At 43.8% G+C, this 21628-nt stretch overlaps 2 protein-coding genes across 2 annotated transcripts; both read left to right on the top strand.

The window, feature by feature from the left end:
• Positions 1-9068: 9068 nt before the first annotated feature.
• LOC134615211 (N-acetyltransferase 8-like) lies at positions 9069-9821 on the top strand. Its single transcript, XM_063459705.1, has one exon. It carries the CDS (start codon positions 9144-9146, stop codon positions 9819-9821), a length of 678 nt encoding a protein of 225 aa, XP_063315775.1. The 5' UTR covers positions 9069-9143.
• A 7633-nt stretch (positions 9822-17454) lies between these two features.
• On the top strand, positions 17455-18132 carry LOC134615210 (N-acetyltransferase 8-like). The gene has a single exon (XM_063459704.1). It carries the CDS (start codon positions 17455-17457, stop codon positions 18130-18132), a length of 678 nt encoding a protein of 225 aa, XP_063315774.1.
• Positions 18133-21628: the final 3496 nt, after the last annotated feature.

Below are 21628 nucleotides of genomic sequence, written 5' to 3'. Positions count from 1 at the left end.
TCTCACGGCCGTGCCCGACCGGCACGACCGCGCCGACAACACGAGCTTACCTGCTCATAGGCGAGCCGGGAACCGCTCCTCCAGGTCTTCCGGGCTTCGCGCCCATATCCAAGATGGCGCCGACCGTGTGGTCGCGTCTAGTGCTAGCCCCGCCCCCGGGACTTATACCAGCGTGTGCGTGACGTCACGACGTCAACGCACACGCACGTTTTGGGGTCAGAGGTCGCTCTCTGACCAATCACAGCATAGAGAGGGCTATTTAAACCCCTAATTCACCCCAGTACTTTGCCCTGTCGTGGTTTCCGTTTCCTGGTTTCCTGAGAGTGCCATTTTCGTGTTTCTGATTTCCTGGTATCCTGATCTTGGCGTTTCCCTGGTTATTCTGATCTCTGGTTTCCCTGACTTGGCTTGTTTAAACGGTATTGAGTATTTTCTGGTTTCCTTGACCTCGGCTTTCCCTTTGACCATTCTCTGTCTCTAGCGTATTAGTCCGGCCATTCTAAGGTCCGGTTTACGCTCTATCCTGTTATTCCTTACCTTATTTATGTATATGTTTACATAGTTTCTGCGTGCTGGACCACACTAGTAGCCGTGACAGTTTCCTTGGGGTTTCCGGGTGTGGACTGCTCATCTACATGTTTGGTCCCGTCTATTACGGGCGTTGGGGGCGATTTCTGCGACTAGCAGGGCTTGGTTTCCTGTTCATGTTACGGTCGTCGGCACGTGGGTGGGTGTTTTGGTGGAGTTGGGTAAGCGTCGGGAAGGACTTCCTTCAGGTTTCGACGCTCGACGGTTGTTGTCGTTGGGAAGGGTAAGTCGGTTGCGGTTGGCTGATTCGTCGATAGAATCTGTGCAATTCTTGGATGTTGCGGGGTTGACTTTCTGCATCCTCCTGAGGTAGGTGGAATGCATGGGGTAATGGTTGGGCTCCTACCATGCTGTAATGGGTTTCCAGGATAGTCTGTAATATACCGTTCCGATCGGGGGCAGTGCAGGGTTCCGTCATTTGCCTGTTTTCATTGGGTTTTCATTGCTGTTCCGTCCCCTGGATTAGTCAACCGCCTCCCCTGTTTGGTTCTCGGAAATGGGTTTTCACCCCCGCGTCCATTTAGTTGCGGTGTTCCTCTTGCGGGCTCGAATTCCTGGATAAGGATGGTGGGGTATTCAAGGGGCATTTATTTTGGTTGGGGCGGCTACGGACACCGCCAGGCTGGGCGTGCCTGCCCCGATGGTTCAGAGGGCTCGAATGGTAGGAGTCAGGGTGGTGGGTTCCTTGAATTCGCCTTGCTGGTCTCTGACTGGATTTATCTCTGCGTTTACGGTCCCCCCCCCACCCCGGACTGGGGAGGGTGGGGTTTTCGTGGGTAATATGGGCCAGGAGGCAGGGGCGAGTGGTTGGATCTTCCACCTTCGGGGGCGGAGGTTTGGTGGTCTGGCACCGGATACGTGAAGGGGGTGTGGCTTCTCCTCATGCGGGGTCAGCAGTCCCGCCTCATGGGGTACCAGGGGTTTTGTCATCCATGGGTGGAATGACATGGGTCGGTGGCGGTTTAGGACTTGGGTGCTCTTCGATCTGGACATGTTATGCATTATGTTTCTTCCCCGAGGTTCTCAGAGGCTAGGCTGCACCTATCGCCCTTTCCTGTTGGCAGTGCGCTCCGCAATGTGAGTGCCCTGGTGCACTGTCGTCGGTCATCGGACTAGATGGGTTTCTAGGTTTGTCGTGGCCATAACTAAATGACTAAACACATAAATGACAAAATAAATAAATAAAACATAAACACTTCCAGTTCGCCTTTTGGGTTTGGCCAAATGTGGCCTAGGTATCTCGAAGGGAAGGATGCGCTTGCTGGAGGTCGGACTTGGCCTCTGTTAAACTAGTGCTGCAAGAAGTGGTGGAACAGGCCATGGCTGGTTGTGGTGGGGTCCGCTGCTGATTTTAGGCGTAAAACAGCGGGGTTGTGGCAGGGGTATGTCCTTGCCAATTGAGTTTGAGGTTATGTTTAAGTATATGGAATGAGATGAACAAGTTTTTTAAGGTCTCAAACCTCCCCTGCTTCAAAGGTTAAACTTTAGGTATCCTGAGGTCTCGTGCCCATCGAGCGTGGATAAGGTCGGCTGATGGCAGGCATTGGAAGATATGATTTTTATGACGAGGGGGGAGGTGAGAGGGAGTGGTGATTAGGAACCACTCCAGGTTTTTTATTGGCAAGGACGGTTGGGTCACTGTATAACACTATGGGTGGAGTTATATATGTATATATGTTAATTTATGCTTATTTATGTCTAACGTTTTGGTTACAGAAAAGAAGAGATTTAATAAATAAAGTTATGGATGTGTTATGCAGTAATTTAGTTTGTGATAATAAATGCTGTGGCCTGTTTCATCCATACTAAGTGGTCTGTCGTTACTGGGGGGTTGAATGGGGTTAGATTTTGTTCTAGGCAGCATCGCGATTCCCCACTATGTACATACAAGAGACTAGTGACTTCTGTGAGAAAAATGTGTTCATCTCTACAGGCTGGTAATCATAACTAGAGTATAAATGAGGGCTTTGTGGACTTACTGCTGCAAAATGCAGGAAAATAAAACCATTTATACTCAATTCTTGTAGTAAAGTGTTTAAAGGACCAGTCACGGTCACTCTGTTCCACTGTAACAGTCTATGAATATTCTAATTAAACAATAATCCTATTATTTACTAATTTACTGGTAAATACGCAGTGCATTCTATTCCCGCAGATTGTGATGACAGCACAGTGTAGCGTTTGATTCTTTAAAAGCTTACATGGAAAGTGTAATGCCATATGTTTTAAGCTCAGTAACATAATGAGGAAATGGTTTTATGCAAAAAAAAAGGGTAATAGGTGCATGAAAACATCTTCCAGCATAGAAGATAGACCATTATTTTGGTTAGGTATAACCTGCAGGAAGATTTAGAAAGCAATGACATGTAGAAACATGCTCTGTCAAGGTTTAACACATTCACTACTAATTACAAGTTAAGTGCAATTATACAAATACTACCGGGAATAGTACACATGTTTTATTATTATTATTACTGGCATTTATAAATTGCCAACATATTTATTTATTTATAAAATATTCTACCAGGAAAGATACATTGAGATTTCTCTCGTTTTCAAGTATGTCCTGGGTCCACAAAACATTGCATTGATACAATAGGGTACAATAAAATACAACAACAATCTTAATACACAATGTATACAAAATTTAACATAGAACAGGTAGGAAATATATAATCAACCATGACACGTGCATTCTGTTTTGAGGTATGTAGAGAGGGATATCTTAAAGGACTTTAGGCTTGGGGAAGATTTTAAATTGTGTGGGATGTCATCCCACAATTGCGGTGTTCTGTAGGAGAAGGAGGATCGGGCGGCTTTCTTTTTGTATTGAGGTAGACTAAATAAAGTTGATCTGAGGTTATAGGAGGTGGGAACAGCTGGGAAGAGCATTCTGCTCAGGTAGGTTGAGAGCTTCCCAGAAAAGCTCTTAAACACAAGGCTGGAAAGATGAAGGGTGCGTCTGGATTCCAGCGACAGCCAGGTTAGTTATTTTAGCATTTCACATGGTGGGTCCTGTAATTACATTGTAGCACAAATCGGCAGAATGAGTTATTATGCAACGCTGTACAATAGGGAAAAAAATAGTACTATATATGCAATCCGACACAAAAGACAAAAAAAACATACTGTCAGAGATCCAATGATTCAAGCAACTTCATACAAATGACTTAGCTTGAGATCCCATGAGTTTACAATCTAAAGGTTATAATGGGGAGGAAATACAAAAGCCAGAATTGAAAAGTTTGCCAATCAAATTCTATCTACAAAATATTTATAACTATACATAAATATTATTACCATACATTACAACAGTGGCAGAGGTAATGTAAAGAGGGCCCTGGTACAAGACCATTTTTGTTACAAGGTTGGACAAAAGGTAGATCCCCATCTGTAGCCAATGATGCTTATGATGTGACCATCCTTGCAGGGTTGTGTTTGTGAGCATTTGTATTTTATTTATATTTCCCTGATAAAGTCCACTAAGGTGAAGGTAACGTGTTGGACCAATTTTAAAATATTATACATTTTATTTGTTATTTTATGTTAATTTACATGCAATAAATAATTCAAAATTATTGCGAGGAATTATTTTATTACTTTGACAGTGGACAATACCATTGGTGAAAAGGAGGTCAAGAAGGTGATAGCCCCTCAGCCTTAATCACGTGAGGCACCCTAAGGCAAAAAGGTTTACACATTTCCGTGGGTGCATGACTATAAGCACAGAATTTTTAAATACCTTGATATACTTCACTATGTGCTTGGTTTAGATGTACAGCTGAATCCCAATATTGTATATAGATTTTTGCTGATAAGAAGGGTGGTATATTGGGAGGACCACCTGCTACATTGTTAAGAGCTAAGTACCACTGTGTGGGGTGTGTGTTCACACATTTGGATTAGGTAACACAGGGGTGTCATACATACCAAAAAATATTTGTTTTTTGTCTGATAACTTGGCATCTAATCATGTCAGAGTCAAGGGTTCAGACGGGGGGATTTGGCCTCCACTTCAACAGTCCTGGGCAGTCCCTATGTGAGGGGGTTTCCAACCTGGAGGTACACCAGGTGTCGGCAGCTTTGGAATGAGGTGGGAGATGGGGCAGGGGACCGAAGGAAACAAGTGCAAAGAGGGAAAAGTAGTAGGAGAGGAAGAAAAAAAAAAAAAGATGGGTTGTGGGGGGGCATGGTTTGTGCTGGGAAACATGACTTCTTATCATGTCTGTGCCCAAGATGGACCTTCCCAAAGTCCTCTGTGTCAAAAGATGATAATATTAACGTATGCCTCCAGCATCTCACACTGGATACAGTCTTTCAAGTTGAATTTTGAAGGAGAGGTTTGTTATGCTAGTGTTTTTTTTTTTTTTTTTTTTTTTTTTAAATTCTTTATTTTTCGTGTGCAGATGATGACAACAAGCAAGTAGAGCCACAACAGCATCCACAAGCATAGTTATTGCAGTTTACATTGTGGCAGTTTAGTCGGCACATTTTTTGAATAAAGTTGACAGGCTAATAGAAACGCTTACATAACATGCTACAATAATTAATCCTTTAACAAAGCTAGTCACGTTTAAGGAGTGTTTAGAGAAAATTAACGTCATTCACTACTGAACGCTTTTGATTGAAAGAGTATTAACATAACGTATTTAAATCAATAAATGCGTAGCTAGCTTATAAACATATAATGATAGAGTTGAACATTTGCTTGGCTTATAAGGAAGAAGCACAATTTTATGAATAGTGTAGTGCAAGCTGAATGAAGGCTAAGTACGATTAATGTAGTGGGTCACGTTGAGGTCAGCGAGTAAAACATAATGCATATATTGGTACTTAAGTGTGAGAGAGTTCGCTTAGCTATGCAGGAGTAAACTCTGTGATCACCCTGGACAAGGGCTTAGTGTGGGTATGCAGTCTGGTGAAGTTATACAATGGGTTCAGGTGAATGGGTATGTCACATTTTGTGGTAGTTGTGCACTGCGTGCTACTGTCGGCTTGTAGAAGCTCAACGGTGTGAAGCTGTCCGTTAGTTAATCGTTGTGTGCCTAGAGTGGGTTGCATGTGTGTCCAGCAGGGAAAGATATCAGGTTTGAGATCCGCTCGTCATGCCTGATCAGGTAGGGCAAACGGGGAGCCATTAAAGGTGACGTGTTGACTGCCTGTGGATTTAAAGGCACAGGCTTATTTAGGGCATTATCTGTTGCATGCGGGTTAATAGCAGAAGTAACGGCTAATTCAAAGGGCAAAACAAATTTTAAACATTTTAGATGGACTGGGCTAATACATTTTGTGGTTAGATACAGTAGGCTTGTTACTCATTGGGCGTCAGGAGGGAGATTGCCTGGTGAAACAAAGTTTTATCTATAGTCCAGCACGTCTTTAAACTGCCATATGGCAATCAAATAAGATGTTGGGTACACATGTCTGCACAATTCGGACATGCGTGGGAGAAACATGCTGAGTATGTGCACTGGTTAGCTCCACACTTTTAAGTAAGGGGCAGGATAATGATAGTGATATACGGGCACAGTGCTTAGATTAACTTGGTAGGGAGCTAAGTAAGATATCATTACAATGTGCAGTGCTGGTCTGTTATTCAGGTGCATGTCTGCTGAACACATGAGGATATTTAACCTTTACATAGCTGCGGAATATATAGGCATGCAATGGCTCGGGAGCAAAGCAAGGAAATAAAAAATAAAGAATAAAAAATAAATAAAAAAACAAACAAAAACCAACACTACTATGAATATGAATAAACAGCGCTCAGAAATTCGATGTTGGTTGCTAATCTCAAATCATAGATAAATATAGAACTATGTTCATCATACAGTGTCCCGGAATTGGGGCCGACATGGATGTAGTCCGCTTCTGGAGCAAACCCGATACCAGTACATTCCGTTGGCTGCAGCATGGGCGGTAAGTTGGGTCGTCACGACCATCCACAGAGATCTATTCCCAGAGAGAGAGTCTGTGTCCGGTTGGCTGGAACGAGTCGTGGTCTCTTGGTGGCCGCGTCGGGGTCCAGCAATGGGTGGGATAACAATCCGGTAGGTGATCTATTAGGTCCCAGAGATTTGGAGTTGCTCGATAGAGGTTTGCGGTGGGGCCCAGTCTAGTCAGGTGGGGGCAACGTCGGAGAGAAGGTGAAGGCGCCTCAGTTCGGTTTATGTGGTAACTGCGGCGTATGTAACTGGTGTAAGGTTTCGGGGTACGAATGGGGCACTGCCCGCTGGATTCCAACTGTGGGTCGGTGTGGTGGAGGTTGCGGGGCCCGCCTGGAGGAGTGAGTCCCATGTGAGGCCCAGGGTCTGTAGTAGTTCCGCTGCGTCTAGCGGGTCATGGATCTTGTGGGTTATCTCTCCGTGCTGCACATGGAGTGAGTTGGGGGTCCGCCAGCGATATGGAATATTTTGCTGCTGAAGCGTAATGGTGAGGGGTCGGAGTGACCTACGCCACGCCAAGGTGCCCCCTGACAGGTCTCCGTAGAAAGTCAGCTTCCTACTCTCGAATTGCAGGGGGGTCTTTCCCCGGAGGGCGGTAAGGACCGACGCTCTGTCCGCTCCGTTTCGAAAGGTAAGGATGGTGTCCCTTGTGGCTGAGGTAGGGGCTTTGGCCGATTTTGGGACCCTGAATATAGTTGTGGGCTCAATAGGTGCAGTAGTACCTGGAGGCAGTATGCTGGTCAGAAGGCGTTTGACCGTGCGCGGAACTTCTGTCTCCGGTAGCTCTTCTGGCAGCCCCCTGACCTTGATATTGAATCGCCTCTTCGCGTCCTCCTGGGCATCTAGGCGCCGTTCAAGGAGCGCATTCTTGCGGTGCAGTTCCCGCAGGTCACTTTGCAGGGTAGCGATGGTGCTCTTGTGTTCCTGAGAGGAGGCCTCTAGCACAGAGATGCGGCCTGTCAGACCTCGCAGTTCGCCCCTTAAGGCCGTGACATCCGTGAGGATATTGCTTTGCAGGTCTGCCAGGAGGGCCTTAAGCACCCCCGTGGTCACCAGGTCGGCATCAGGGTCTTTTCTCACGTTGCTGGAGGGTTGCTTTGGTTTCGGGTCTGAAGGTGGGAGGTATTCCTCCTCTGCTTCCTCAGAATAATCGTCCGAGAGGTCCATGCAGCCACCGTGGAGCGCCGCCATATTGGCTTCACTCGGGCCACATGCTCTCCTCCACATTTCCCCGATCGTGAGCCCTGGGGTTGTTACATCTGCCGCCTTCTTCTTATGCTTGCGTCCCATTTGGCTTGTGGGGTACTTGCTTACAAGGAGCGGTGGTGATCTTGGCGTTAATTAGGCGAGTTTTCTCCGATTTTGTCGCGGAGCTCCTGAGTAGTGCGTCCGATCACCTCGAGTCGCCGACCGGAAGCCGCCGCTAGTGTTTTTTTTTTTAACTACCAGCTCTGTGATATAAGAACTATACCTTTCTATGAGGGTTGAAGGTTTATGATAATTGTTTATGGCAGTATATAAAATGATTGCATAATAGTTGGATCCATTTCAAAGGGCAGAGCTGTAAACCAGGTTAATGCCTTAGAAAAATCCTCAGAATTCCAGTCCTATAAATCAGTTTGGAGCCGAGAGACTACAAGCCGTGTAAAGGTAGGTCTCAGATTGGTAATGGTGACATTAATTATTATTATTATTTATTAAGCACCAACTGGGTTACTAAGGTGCAGAGAGGAAAAGCTAACGGTTTAACTAATATGCTTTGCTAAAGAAGTGAGTTTTTAATAATTTTTTGAAGGAACTGAGACTGGGTGAGAGTCTAACGGAGCCAGGAAGGGAGTTCCATAGGAACGGCGCAGGTGGGAGTCGGAACAGAGAATAGACGCAGAATGAATTCATTCCAATATACCATAACTTTCTATAGACTTCCTTTGTACATGGAGCACTCACTAAACATGTACATTAGATTCTGTACATTCTGTAACCAGCATGTTTAACACTAGAACGTTCTACAACCATTCTGCTCAGAGAGTAATCTTGGATTTGTCTTCCCACAATACTAGTTACCATATTTCCCCCTGGGCATCTCCACTGGTCCTGAGGGAGGATTGTGTTTGTATATAATAGAGAATAATGAGCTGATGTGTTTGGAAACCTCTTAAGGACCACGTTTTAAGGGTTGCCAGTATCACAGCTTGGTCCTTAAAGTATGAGATGCCCTTTGTGTTTGGCATACTTAGCTCTATAAACTGATTATTGAGTGGGGCCCTCTAGTGGTCATAATACAAATTTTACATTGTAAATCATTATATAGTACATCATATATTGTGTTACAACCTTATATAAATTCTTACTATATAAAAGCTTTTTATGTGACACAATACATTGTAAAACACATTTTGTTTTATTCATTCGATTTGAAATTCATCCATCCCCCACAATGACCATACATCTATGGACTTTGAATGAATAATGGAATCATTATGTCAATATACCATCTCTGTCTAGTATGCCAATCTAAACACTCATCCAATCCACTCCATACCGATGTTAAAATAGTTTGTAAACCCTATGAATTATTAACCCTGTTCTCTTCTTTTGAGGGGTATCATCATGTCCAGTTTCTCTATCCGTCTGTACAAGGACTCGGACTATGAAGTGGTCAGGGGCCTGTTTGCCCGTGGGATTCTTGAGCACTCTCACATGGCCTTCCGTCATGCCATAAATGTCACACGAAATTGGCTTTTCATGCTGGTCATGTTTCTGATTCCTTTGTGTGTCACTGGATCTGTTATTTTGTCCATCTTGGCTGTGGTCATTGCATTAAGTACAATATGGATCTGCTCCAGATATGTTTATTCTTCTTATGTTGACCAGTGCCTGTCAGATGACATGTTGAACATCCAGAAATATTACCTGCAGAGAGATGGTTATGGATTTTGGGTGGCAGAGTCTGGTGGGGAAGTGGTGGGTGCAGTGGCTGCTGTCCCATCATCGTTCTCCAGTGAGGAGAAACACACGGAGCTCAAGAGACTGACTATTGCCCGGAGTCACAGAGGTAAAGGGATCGCTAAAGCCCTGTGCAGAACAGTTATAGAATTTGCCCGAAATAGAGGCTCTGACGCTGTTGTCCTGGAGACTTCATTGCCCCAAACTGACGCATGGAAATTGTACGAGAAAATGGGTTTCCGCAAGACTCTTACTATACGTCAATTATACCTCACATTCAGAATCTTAGACTTTGTACTCTTTCGTTACCAATATGACTTACTGGCAAACAAGCTACTTTGAGCATTTTTAGCCTTAATAAATAAAGTCATTCATTGCTCTGTGTTGATTTTGTTTACTGAAGTTATAAAAAGGGTATTTGCATTTCTTCATATACAAAATACACCCATACTTAAACCCAATTGTTACTGTGGGAATCATGCAAAGGCTTTATCACTGTCCTAACAAACGTAACACCTTCTGATGATATTTATTCTGATTTATTTATTTATTTTTCTGTTTGTTTTTGGAACTATCCTGGATGGATTCTACTTTTTTTTATAAGCGTTGGTACATTAACAGGTGCAAAAAAAGTACGTGAAAAATAATACAAAATAGGATATGTTTACAGTTCATACATTTACTACAAATCCCCAGGCTGTGCAGGATCTGCAGTACGTTCGTTAACAAATTCCTAACTTTATAGCTTGGCAAAGTTTTTCCATATCATTCGTTGTCAGCTTCCTCCTGCAAAAAGCTTCCCTATACCTCCCAGAAACAGCAGCCACTAGGCACAGCAACATTGCGTTTGGGGGTGTAATAGGTGTGATTGCATGAAAATTAATCTTCAGCACAAAAGTAAATAAACAAATAACATCTAGTATAATTGTAACCCAGGGCTTGACAAACTTGCTTTGAATCTAGGAGCCAGCTAAAAAAGTTAGGAGCCAGATTTTTTTTTAAAACTTACAAAGCTTTATGTTCCTTTGACAAATATAATTTTTATTTTTTTTAAAGAGACACTATAGTCACCAGGCCCACTACATCTTAATGTATAATATGGAGCTTAATGTAGTGGTTCTGGTGTCCCTGTCCCTGCAGGCTTTTCAATGTAAACACTGCCACTGCCAGAGAAAAGACAGTCTTTACATTGCTTCCTAGTGACTCCTCTGGTGAGTAGAGGTGCTTCCTGTGTCAGTGCTGCACAGTGTGCAGCACTTACATTCAGCATCTCCACGCTCTGTATGGAGGCGCTGAACGTTTCCTATAGAGATGCATTGATTCAATGCATCTGTATGAGGAGATGCTGTTTGGTGCAGTGCTTTGCAGCCAATCCTATGGGAAAAACATTGGATTGGCTGAGATCATCAAGTTTGATAATCTGAGCCAAAGAAGCAGGACCAGTCAAGGGGAGACCAGCGGCGTGGGGGAAAAAAGGTGAGTAAAAACACCATTCCCTTGCAACTGGAATGGAAGGTGTCTGGTCACCTAAACACACACATCATGACACAAACATGCCATGACAGACACACACACACACACACACACACACCATGACAAACAGACAGACAGACAAAAAGACATGCACACCATGACAGATAGACAGACACACACACATACCATGACACAGAAGTAACACAGGTACCATGACACAGACACTGACAGGAATACACTCCACGGAGAGGCATAAACTCACAGATTATTGGCTGGATTGTGCAGGTTGGTAGCATCCTGGAGGGTCGTGTCTTGGAGGCAGATGATTTTCGTGGAGGCGGCATGCTGGGTGGTTGGCTAGCCGTGCGAATGGTAGGCAGGCGGAGAGGGAGCTGTGATGTCCCTGCTCTGCTCCCTCACTTGCCCCTTAGTGAGACCGGGGCCAGAATATGACATCAAATTCCGGCCCAGGTCTCACTAAATGGTGAGTGAGGGAGCAGAGCAGGGACATCACAGCTCCCTTGCTGCACGCCCACCATTTGCACGACTAACCGCCCGCCTCCACTACCTTCCAGCATGTTTCTTACCTCCACAATCCCCCATCTTGCCCCCGCCTCCTCAATTCCCCAGCCAGTCACCTGCCCGCCTCCGAGGTAACAAGCTCACATATCCCAGGCGCAAAAGCATAATTCCTAGGCGCCATGGCAACCTGGCACCTGGAATTTGTTAAGCCCTGTTGTAACCTAACCTACATAGTGCATCTAACGTGTGTGGGAGCCTGGAGTGTCCCTTTAATAATATAAACCCACCCAGTATAACTAACTGTAACCTAACCTACACAATGCATCTAACGTGTGTGGGAGCCTGGAGTGTCCCTTTAATAATATAAACCCACCCAGTATAACTAACTGTAACCTAATCTACACAGTGCACCTAACGTGTGTGGGAGCTTGGAGTGTCCCTTTAATAATATAAACCCACCCAGTATAACTAACTGTAACCTAACCTACACAGTGCATCTAACGTGTGTGAGAGCCTGGAGTGTCCCTTTAATAATATAAACCCACCCAGTATAACTAACTGTAACCTAACCTACACAGTGCACCTAACGTGTATGGGAGCCTGGAGTGTCCCTTTAATAATATATACCCACCCATTATTACTGTAACCTAACCTACACAGTGCATCTAATGTGTGTGGGAGCCTGGAGTGTCCCTTTAGTAATATAACCCCACCCAGTATAACTAACTGTAACCTAACCTACACAGTGCATCTAATGTGTGTGGGAGCCTGGAATGTCCCTTTAATAATATAAACCCACCCAGTATAACTGTAACCTAACCTACACAGTGCATCTAACGTGTGGAAGCCAGGAGTGTCCCTTTAATAATATAAACCCACCCAGTATAACTAACTGTAACCTGACCTACACAGTGCACCTAACATGTGTGGGAGCCTGAAGTGTCCCTTTAATAATATAAACCCACCCAGTATAACTGTAACCTAACCTACACAGTGCATCTAATGTGTGTGGGAGCCTGGAGTGTCCCTTTAATAATATAACCCCACCCAGTATAACTAACTGTAACCTAACCTACACAGTGCATCTAACGTGTGTGGGAGCCTGGAGTGTCCCTTTAATAATATAACCCACCCATTATAACTAACTGTAACCTAACCTACACAGTGCACCTAACGAGTGTGGGAGCCTGAAGTGTCCCTTTAATAATATAAACCCACCCAGTATAACCAACTGTAACCTAACCTACACAGTGCACCTAGCGTGTGTGGGAGCCTGGAGTGTCCCTTTAATAATATAAACCCACCCAGTATAACTGTAACCTAACCTACACAGTGCATCTAATGTGTGTGGGAGCCTGGAGTGTCCCTTTAATAATATAACCCCACCCAGTATAACTAACTGTAACCTAACCTACACAGTGCATCTAACGTGTGTGGGAGCCTGGAGTGTCCCTTTAATAATATAACCCACCCATTATAACTAACTGTAACCTAACCTACACAGTGCACCTAACGTGTGTGGGAGTCTGGAGTGTCCCTTTAATAATATAAACCCACCCAGTATAACCAACTGTAACCTAACCTACACAGTGCACCTAACGTGTGCGGGAGCCTGGAGTGTCCCTTTAATAATATATACCCACCCAGTATAACTAACTGTAACCTAACCTACACTGTGTACCTAACGCCTGTGGGAGCCTGGAATGTCCCTTTAATAATATAAACCCAGCCAGTATAACTAACTGTAACCTAACCTACACAGTGCACCTAACGCCTGTGGGAGCCTGGAGTGTCCCTTTAATAATATAAACCCACCCAGTTTAACTGTAACCTAACTTACACAGTGCACCTAACGTGTATGGGAGCCTGGAGTGACCCTTTAATAATATAAACCCACCCAGTACAACTGTAACCTAAATTACGCAGTGCACATAATGTGTGTGGGAGCCTGGAGTGTCCCTTTAATAATATAAACCCACCCAGTATAACTAACTGTAAGCTAACCTACACAGTGCACCTAACATGTGTGGGAGCCTGGAGAGACCTTTTAATAATATAAACCCACCCAGTATAACTAACTGTAACCTAACCTACACAGTGCACCTAACGTGTGTGGGAGACTGGAGTGTCCCTTGAATAATATAAACCCACCCAGTAGAACTGTAACCTAACCTACACAGTGCATCTAACGTGTGTGGGAGACTGGAGTGTCCCTTGAATAATATAAACCCACCCAGTATAACTGTATCCTAACTTACACAGTGCACATAACATGTGTGGGAGCCGGAAGTGTCCCTTTAATAATATAAATCCACCCAGTATAACTAACTGTAACCAGGGGCGGACTGAGAACCCGGGCAAAATAAATCAAGGGCCCCCTTACATGCCCCACCCACGTTGCCGCAAGCCCCACCCTTGCCCCGCCTCCAGCCACACAATCTTTAGACACACGGAACAAAAGTGCAATATGTTCTAAACAAGTGTCATTTAATTAACGAATGCAAAAACCAAACTGTGCAAAATAACTAACAAATGCACAAACAAAGACAATTGCATAGTTCTACAACATCTGGGTATCTACCTTTTGGGCACCCCTGCTATAAACTATACAAAATCCAGTACACTCACCCAGAAGCTTAAAAGTTTTTAAAAATATAATTGTTTTTAAAAAAAACACAGGAATGAAGCAAACAGTATACGATCATCTGCATCAGCTTGTCACAAAGTCAATGTGTCCCATAATGTAAGCTCATTTAAGAGACTGCAGATTCCAGGTTTCATATATATGTGCTCCGTGAATGTTATAGGTGATTTTATATTTTTTTTATTTTATATTTTTCTGGCTGGGGCCTGGGGCCCTGTGGCTGGGGCCCTGTGGCTGGGGCCCTGTGGCTGGGGCCTGGGGCCCTGTGGCTGGGGCCCTGTGGCTGGGGCCTGGGGCCCTGTGGCTGGGGCCTGGGGCCCTGTGGCTGGGGCCTGTGGCCCTGTGGCTGGGGCCTGGGGCCCTGTGGCTGGGGCCGGGGGGTCTGTGGCTGACCTGGCTGGTTGCTGGTTGCTGGGCCTGGGATGTGAAGAAGATGGACGACCCCTCTTTTTGTAGTGTGGATTCCGGTCCCGTGCAGGCGGCGCCCGTCGACGTCATCGCGTCATGTAGTGACGTCGACGCGCCTCCGTGCACAGGACCGGGCCCCTCCTCCTCCTCCTCCTCCTCCTGATACAGCGCCGGGCCCGGGCCCCGATCTCCCCGATCTCCACACACTGAATAACTTTGCAGTACACAGTGCACATAACATGTGTGGGAACCTGGAGTCCTTTAATAATAAACACACCGAGTATAACTGTAAACCTAACCTAGACAGTGTACCTAACGTGTGTGGGAGCCTGGAGTGTCCCTTAAATAATATAAACCCACCCAGTATAACTAACTGTAACCTAACCTACACAGTGCATCTAACGTGTGTGGGAGCCTTGAGTGTCCCATTAATAATATTAACCCACCCATTATAACTAACTGTAACCTACAAAGTGGATCTAACGTGTGTGGGAGCCTGGAGTGTCCCTTTAATAATATAACCCACCCATTATAACTAACTGTAACCTAACCTACACAGTGCACCTAACGTGTGTGGGAGCCTGAAGTGTCCCTTTAATAATTGAAATCCACCCAGTATAACTAACTGTAACCTAACCTACACAGTGCACTTAACGTGTGTGGGAGCCTGGAGTGTCCCTTTAGTAATATAACCCCACCCAGTATAACTAACTGTAACCTAACCTACACAGTGCACCTAACGTGTGTGGCAGCCTGGAGTGTCGCTTTAATAATATAAACCCACCCAGTATAACTGTAATCTAACCTACACAGTGCATCTAAAGTTCTCTGTGTTAAAGACGATGATATTAACTTGTGCTCAAGCATCTTACACTGGATACAGTCTTTCAAGTTGAATTTTGAAGGAGGGGTGTGTTATGCTAGTGTCTTTTTTCACTACCAGTTCTGTTAAATAAGAACTATACCTTTCTATGGGGGTTGAAGGTTTATGGTAATTGTTTATGGCAGTATATATATAATATGATTGTAGAATGGCTTGAGCTATTCCAAAGGGCAGAGCTGTAAACCAGGTTAATACCTAGGAAAAGTCCAAAGAATAACAGACCTTCATTTTAAATTAGTTTGAAGCTGAGAGACCAGTCTACAAGCTGTCTAAAGGTAGGTCTCAGATATGTAAAGGTGACATGAATTAATTCCTGTATATTATAACTCTACATAGACTTTCGAATAAATACAGGGAGTGCAGAATTATTAGGCAAATGAGTATTTTGACCACGTCATCCTCTTTATGCATGTTGTCTTACTCCAAGCTGTATAGGCTCGAAAGCCTACTACCAATTAAGCATATTAGGTGATGTGCATCTCTGTAATGAGAAGGGGTGTGGTCTAATGACATCAACACCCTATATCAGGTGTGCATAATTATTAGGCAACTTCCTTTCCTTTGGCAAAATGGGTCAAAAGAAGGACTTGACAGGCTCAGAAAAGTCAAAAATAGTGAGATATCTTGCAGAGGGATGCAGCACTCTTAAAATTGCAAAGCTTCTGAAGCGTGATCATCGAACAATCAAGCGTTTCATTCAAAATAGACAACAGGGTCGCAAGAAGCGTGTGGAGAAACCAAGGCGCAAAATAACTGCCCATGAACTGAGAAAAGTCAAGCGTGCAGCTGCCAAGATGCCACTTGCCACCAGTTTGGCCATATTTCAGAGCTGCAACATCATTGGAGTGCCCAAAAGCACAAGGTGTGCAATACTCAGAGACATGGCCAAGGTAAGAAAGGCTGAAAGACGACCACCACTGAACAAGACACACAAGCTGAAACGTCAAGACTGGGCCAAGAAATATCTCAAGACTGATATTTCTAAGGTTTTATGGACTGATGAAATGAGAGTGAGTCTTGATGGGCCAGATGAATGGATTGGTAAAGGGCAGAGAGCTCCAGTCCGACTCAGACGCCAGCAAGGTGGAGGTGGAGTACTGGTTTGGGCTGGTATCATCAAAGATGAGCTTGTGGGGCCTTTTCGGGTTGAGGATGGAGTCAAGCTCAACTCCCAGTCCTACTGCCAGTTTCTGGAAGACACCTTCTTCAAGCAGTATTACAGGAAGAAGTCTGCATCCTTCAAGAAAAACATGATTTTCATGCAGGACAATGCTCCATCACACGCGTCCAAGTACTCCACAGCGTGGCTGGCAAGAAAGGGTATAAAAGAAGAAAATCTAATGACATGGCCTCCTTGTTCACCTGATCTGAACCCCATTGAGAACCTGTGGTCCATCATCAAATGTGAGATTTACAAGGAGGGAAAACAGTACACCTCTCTGAACAGTGTCTGGGAGGCTGTGGTTGCTTCTGCACGCAATGTTGATGGTGAACAGATCAAAACACTGACAGAATCCATGGATGGCAGGCTTTTGAGTGTCCTTGCAAAGAAAGGTGGCTATATTGGTCACTGATTTGTTTTTGTTATGTTTTTGAATGTCAGAAATGTATATTTGTGAATGTTGAGATGTTATATTGGTTTCACTGGTAAAAATAAATAATTGAAATGGGTATATATTTGTTTTTTGTTAAGTTGCCTAATAATTATGCACAGTAATAGTCACCTGCACACACAGATATCCCCCTAAAATAGCTATAACTAAAAACAAACTAAAAACTACTTCCAAAAATATTCAGCTTTGATATTAATGAGTTTTTTGGGTTCATTGAGAACATGGTTGTTGTTCAATAATAAAATGAATCTTCAAAAATACAACTTGCCTAATAATTCTGCACTCCCTGTAGAGGACTCCGTTTGTCAATATACCATCTCTGTCTAACATGCCAATCTAAACACTCATCCAATCCACTCCATACCGATGTTAAAATAGTTTGTAAACCCTATGAATTATTAACCCTGTTCTCTTCTTTTGAGGGGTATCATCATGTCCAGTTTCTCTATCCGTCTGTACAAGGACTCGGACTATGAAGTGGTCAGGGGCCTGTTTGCCCGTGGGAATCTTGAGCACTCTCACATGGCCTTCCGTCATGCCATAAGTGTCACACGAAATTGGCTTTTCACGCTGGTCATGTTTCTGATTCCTTTGTGTGTCACTGGATCTGTTATTTTGTCCATCTTGGCTGTGGTCATTGCATTAAGTATAATATGGATCTGCTCCAGATATGTTTATTCTTATTATGTTGACCAGTGCCTGTCAGATGACATGTTGAACATCCAGAAATATTACCTGCAGAGAGATGGTTATGGATTTTGGGTGGCAGAGTCTGGTGGGGAAGTGGTGGGTGCAGTGGCTGCTGTCCCATCATCGTACTCCAGTGAGGATAAACACACAGAGCTCAAGAGACTGACTGTTGCCCGGAGTCACAGAGGTAAAGGGATCGCTAAAGCCTTGTGCAGAACAGTTATCGAGTTTGCCCGAAATAGAGGCTCTGACGCTGTTGTCCTGCAGACTTCATTGCCCCAAGTTGACGCATGGAAATTGTACGAGAAAATGGGTTTCCGCAAGACTCTTATAATACGTGAGTCATCCCTCAGATACAGAATTGTAGACTTTGTACACTTTCGTTACCAATATGACTTACTGGCAAATAAGCTACTTTAAACATTATTAACCTTGAAAAATAAAGTCATTAATTGCTCTGTGTTGATTTTGTTCTTCCTATACGAAATCCACCAATGCTTAAAACCAATTGATACAGTGTGAATCATGCATAACAAATGTAACACTTTCTGATATCTGTGTTTATTTCGCTTTTGTTGTTAGTTTGTTTTTTGTGACTCTCAAGGATAAATTGTACTCATTATAAAACCACAACAAGAAAAAACAGGAGTGTACCTAATGCACCTCAGGAGGGGGGCGGGGGGGAGGCAATGAATATAAAAGCAACCTTTATTGAATAATATGAGTTTCAAATGACTTATAACAGCTTAAATATATACAATAATACCCCAGGGAAAGAAGCGTTGACCGATAATTACAGGGTAGCCACAAGTTACCAAACATGAAAAGGTACCGGTAAGTTAAGCCCAGAGAGATCAATGGTATCTGGGGAATACGTACGGTGATTGCTTTAAAAAAAACAAACAAAAAAAATACTTTTTTAAATACTATAGAGTCACCGGATTGCGATTGCGGAGTGAGAATGGGTGTGCCTGTGAGTGTGTGTCAGTGTGTGTATGTAATTTTATGTGCATCTGAGAGTGTGTGCCTGTCAGTGAGTGGGTGTGTCAGTGTGTGTCTGTCAGTGAAAGTGTGTGTTGGTTAAACAGTGTGTGCTAATGACTGTGTATCTGTCAGTGAGTGTATATCAGTGCATGTTTCAATGAGGGCATGTGTCTGTCAGTCAAAAAAATGGCCTTGACACGAATTGGGTGGGCAAATCTAGATTTTGTGGGTGCCCGAATTTAGTTGTGCCTAGGGCAGCACAAATCCAAAATACACCACTGGGCTGGACATACAAAAAGCATTTACCAATAATGACATACAACATAAAAAACATCACATTGAATGCCAAGACTCTATAGCTCCTAAACGGTCCTATTGACCTAAGGCAAGGAAAAACTCTCTTCTGGAGGTATTCAGTCAAGAGTTTTAGGGAGGAGGTATGCATATGTACATCCATATATACATGTACATGCACATATACCTACACGTAAATATGCATAAACACATATACATATCTTCATATAATATAATAGAAAAACAGTATTCCCCTAGTTGAGACTTTTTCTTATTTATCTGTTTTCCATTATGTTAGATATTAAAGACATGTGGGAGAAAAAAAGACAGGCAAGTACCTGATTATATAAGTGGAAGGAAAATCTATGAGTTTAAACAGGTGAATAGCCATACTAATTGGTGAATTCGCATATAGGTATCTATGTCTATATACCCATATAGAAATAAGTGTACTGAGATGAATTGCATTGCCATCCCCTTATCTATTATCTAAAGTGCATCTGTGCTTACGTTATATGTATAGAACCTCTAAAATATTCTATCTGCTTGTAAAGTTAATCATCTCAATTATATATCTATGTGAATTGACATACTTTATGCACCAACATGTGTTCTATTTTAGTAGCCTTTTTCTCATTTTTATTCTATGTATTATTTTATTATTCTACCTATTTCAGATTCGTGTCTATTTTAGAATTTATTGAAAGTTCATTAGTGCGTGACAATTTACATGAGAGGTTCTGTTATTGTCCTCTCATCGAATGTGATTCTGCGTCCCTTCCCCTCCCCCCCTTTAACTTTCCTCTCCTCTATCTCCTACCACCTTATTGTTCTTCCTTGTCGTATCTATCCCTCTCTCCCCTTGTTCTATTTCACTCCATATAATATTATTCCAGCTCTAGTAATTCCTTTGCTTTTTCTTGATTTTTAAATACCAATTGAAGTGGATATCAATTCAATCAATTGATTATTGTTGTGTATCTGCCCCTTTTCAAATTGGTTATGGTGCATGCATGCTTTCCAAAGTAAATCACACCAAACACATGTTTCCCGGTTGATGAAATACTCAGGAATGTTTAATCAGGGGGCAGGGAGCCCCTTATAAAGCACAAATACATCACATGCACAGGGCCGTCTTTAATGTTGACTGGACCCTGGGCAAGCATTAGCTTGGGCCCCCTGGTCCCCTCCCGCCCACCTTCTAGCATGCAAACACGCCTTCCACCCAAAGACACACACACAAAAAAAACCACACACATAGATCGTAGACTTAGCCACACTTATTTTTTACCTAGTGAAAATTCACACACAGACACACATGCAGATGCAAACACAAATGCAGACTCACACATGCACAGGCTCAGACATACACAGGTACATACATCTAAATACACAGACATACAAAGACAGATACACAGGTGCATACACAGATACACACTGGCACACATACAGATATACAGATACTCACTGACAAACATGCAGACACACACTAAAACACAGATAAACAGACAAACACACCCTGACATATATGCAGATACACACAATAACACACATACAGATACATACACGGACACACATGCAGTTACACAAACACATACAGACACACATACTGACACATATTCAGATACACAGACAGATACACAGGGGCACACACTGACACACATGCAGATACACAGACACACATATACACATATAGACCGATACACACAGATACACAGACACATGCATATACACATAAAGACCGCTATAAACACAGAAACACACATACAGATACACAGATATACATACAGACAGATATACACACAGACACACAGACCCGCATGCATATACACATACCGACAGATACACACACAAACACATCCACATACAGACAGATATACACACAGAAACACACAGATACACATACAGTCAGATACACACAGACTGATAAACATGCAGACAGATATACACACAGACCCACAGACACACATGCATATACACATACAGACAGATACACACACAAACACATGCACATACAGACAGATATACACACACAGGCTGATACACATCCAGACAGATATACACACACAAACAGACATACATGGAAAATATACAATTTCAGTCACCCTCCTGTTTCCTACCTTTTGGCTGCAGGAGGGTGACTTACCTGTGGTCCAGTGGCTGTCTGAGGCTGTTGGGAGTTGAGCTCTCTCCCAGTCCGCGCTCCTCCTCTCTTCCTCCCTCCCGCGCGGCATTCTCTGTGTTAGCTAGGAGGAAGTGACTGCACTTCCTCCTAGTGCTGACCTCATCACTGGGGGCCCGGTCACGCTGTTAAAGCGCTGCAGCACTGACCGGGCCCCTGCAGACTCAGTGCCATCGGGTGGCCCTAAGAGCATGGGCCACCCGATGGGGCCCATCATCGTGCGGCCCGCAGTGGTCTGTCCGCACGTACCGGCGGGCTCAAGGGGCAGCTGCTTTGGGCCCCCTAGGAATGACAGGGCCCGGGGCAGCTGCCCCTTTTGCCCCGCGTTAAAGACGGCCCTGCACATGCATAATTACAGATAACAGAGAAAAATACAACAATAATTGGCCAAGTGTTAAGTGACCCATTCAAAGCACGTCCCACTAAGCATAACGTCATATGGTATCACTGCCGTCA

This window comes from Pelobates fuscus, chromosome 6, assembly GCF_036172605.1.
Source record: "Pelobates fuscus isolate aPelFus1 chromosome 6, aPelFus1.pri, whole genome shotgun sequence".
In the NCBI taxonomy this organism is placed as follows: domain Eukaryota; kingdom Metazoa; phylum Chordata; class Amphibia; order Anura; family Pelobatidae; genus Pelobates; species Pelobates fuscus.
This window is presented reverse-complemented; position numbering and strand designations above follow the sequence as displayed.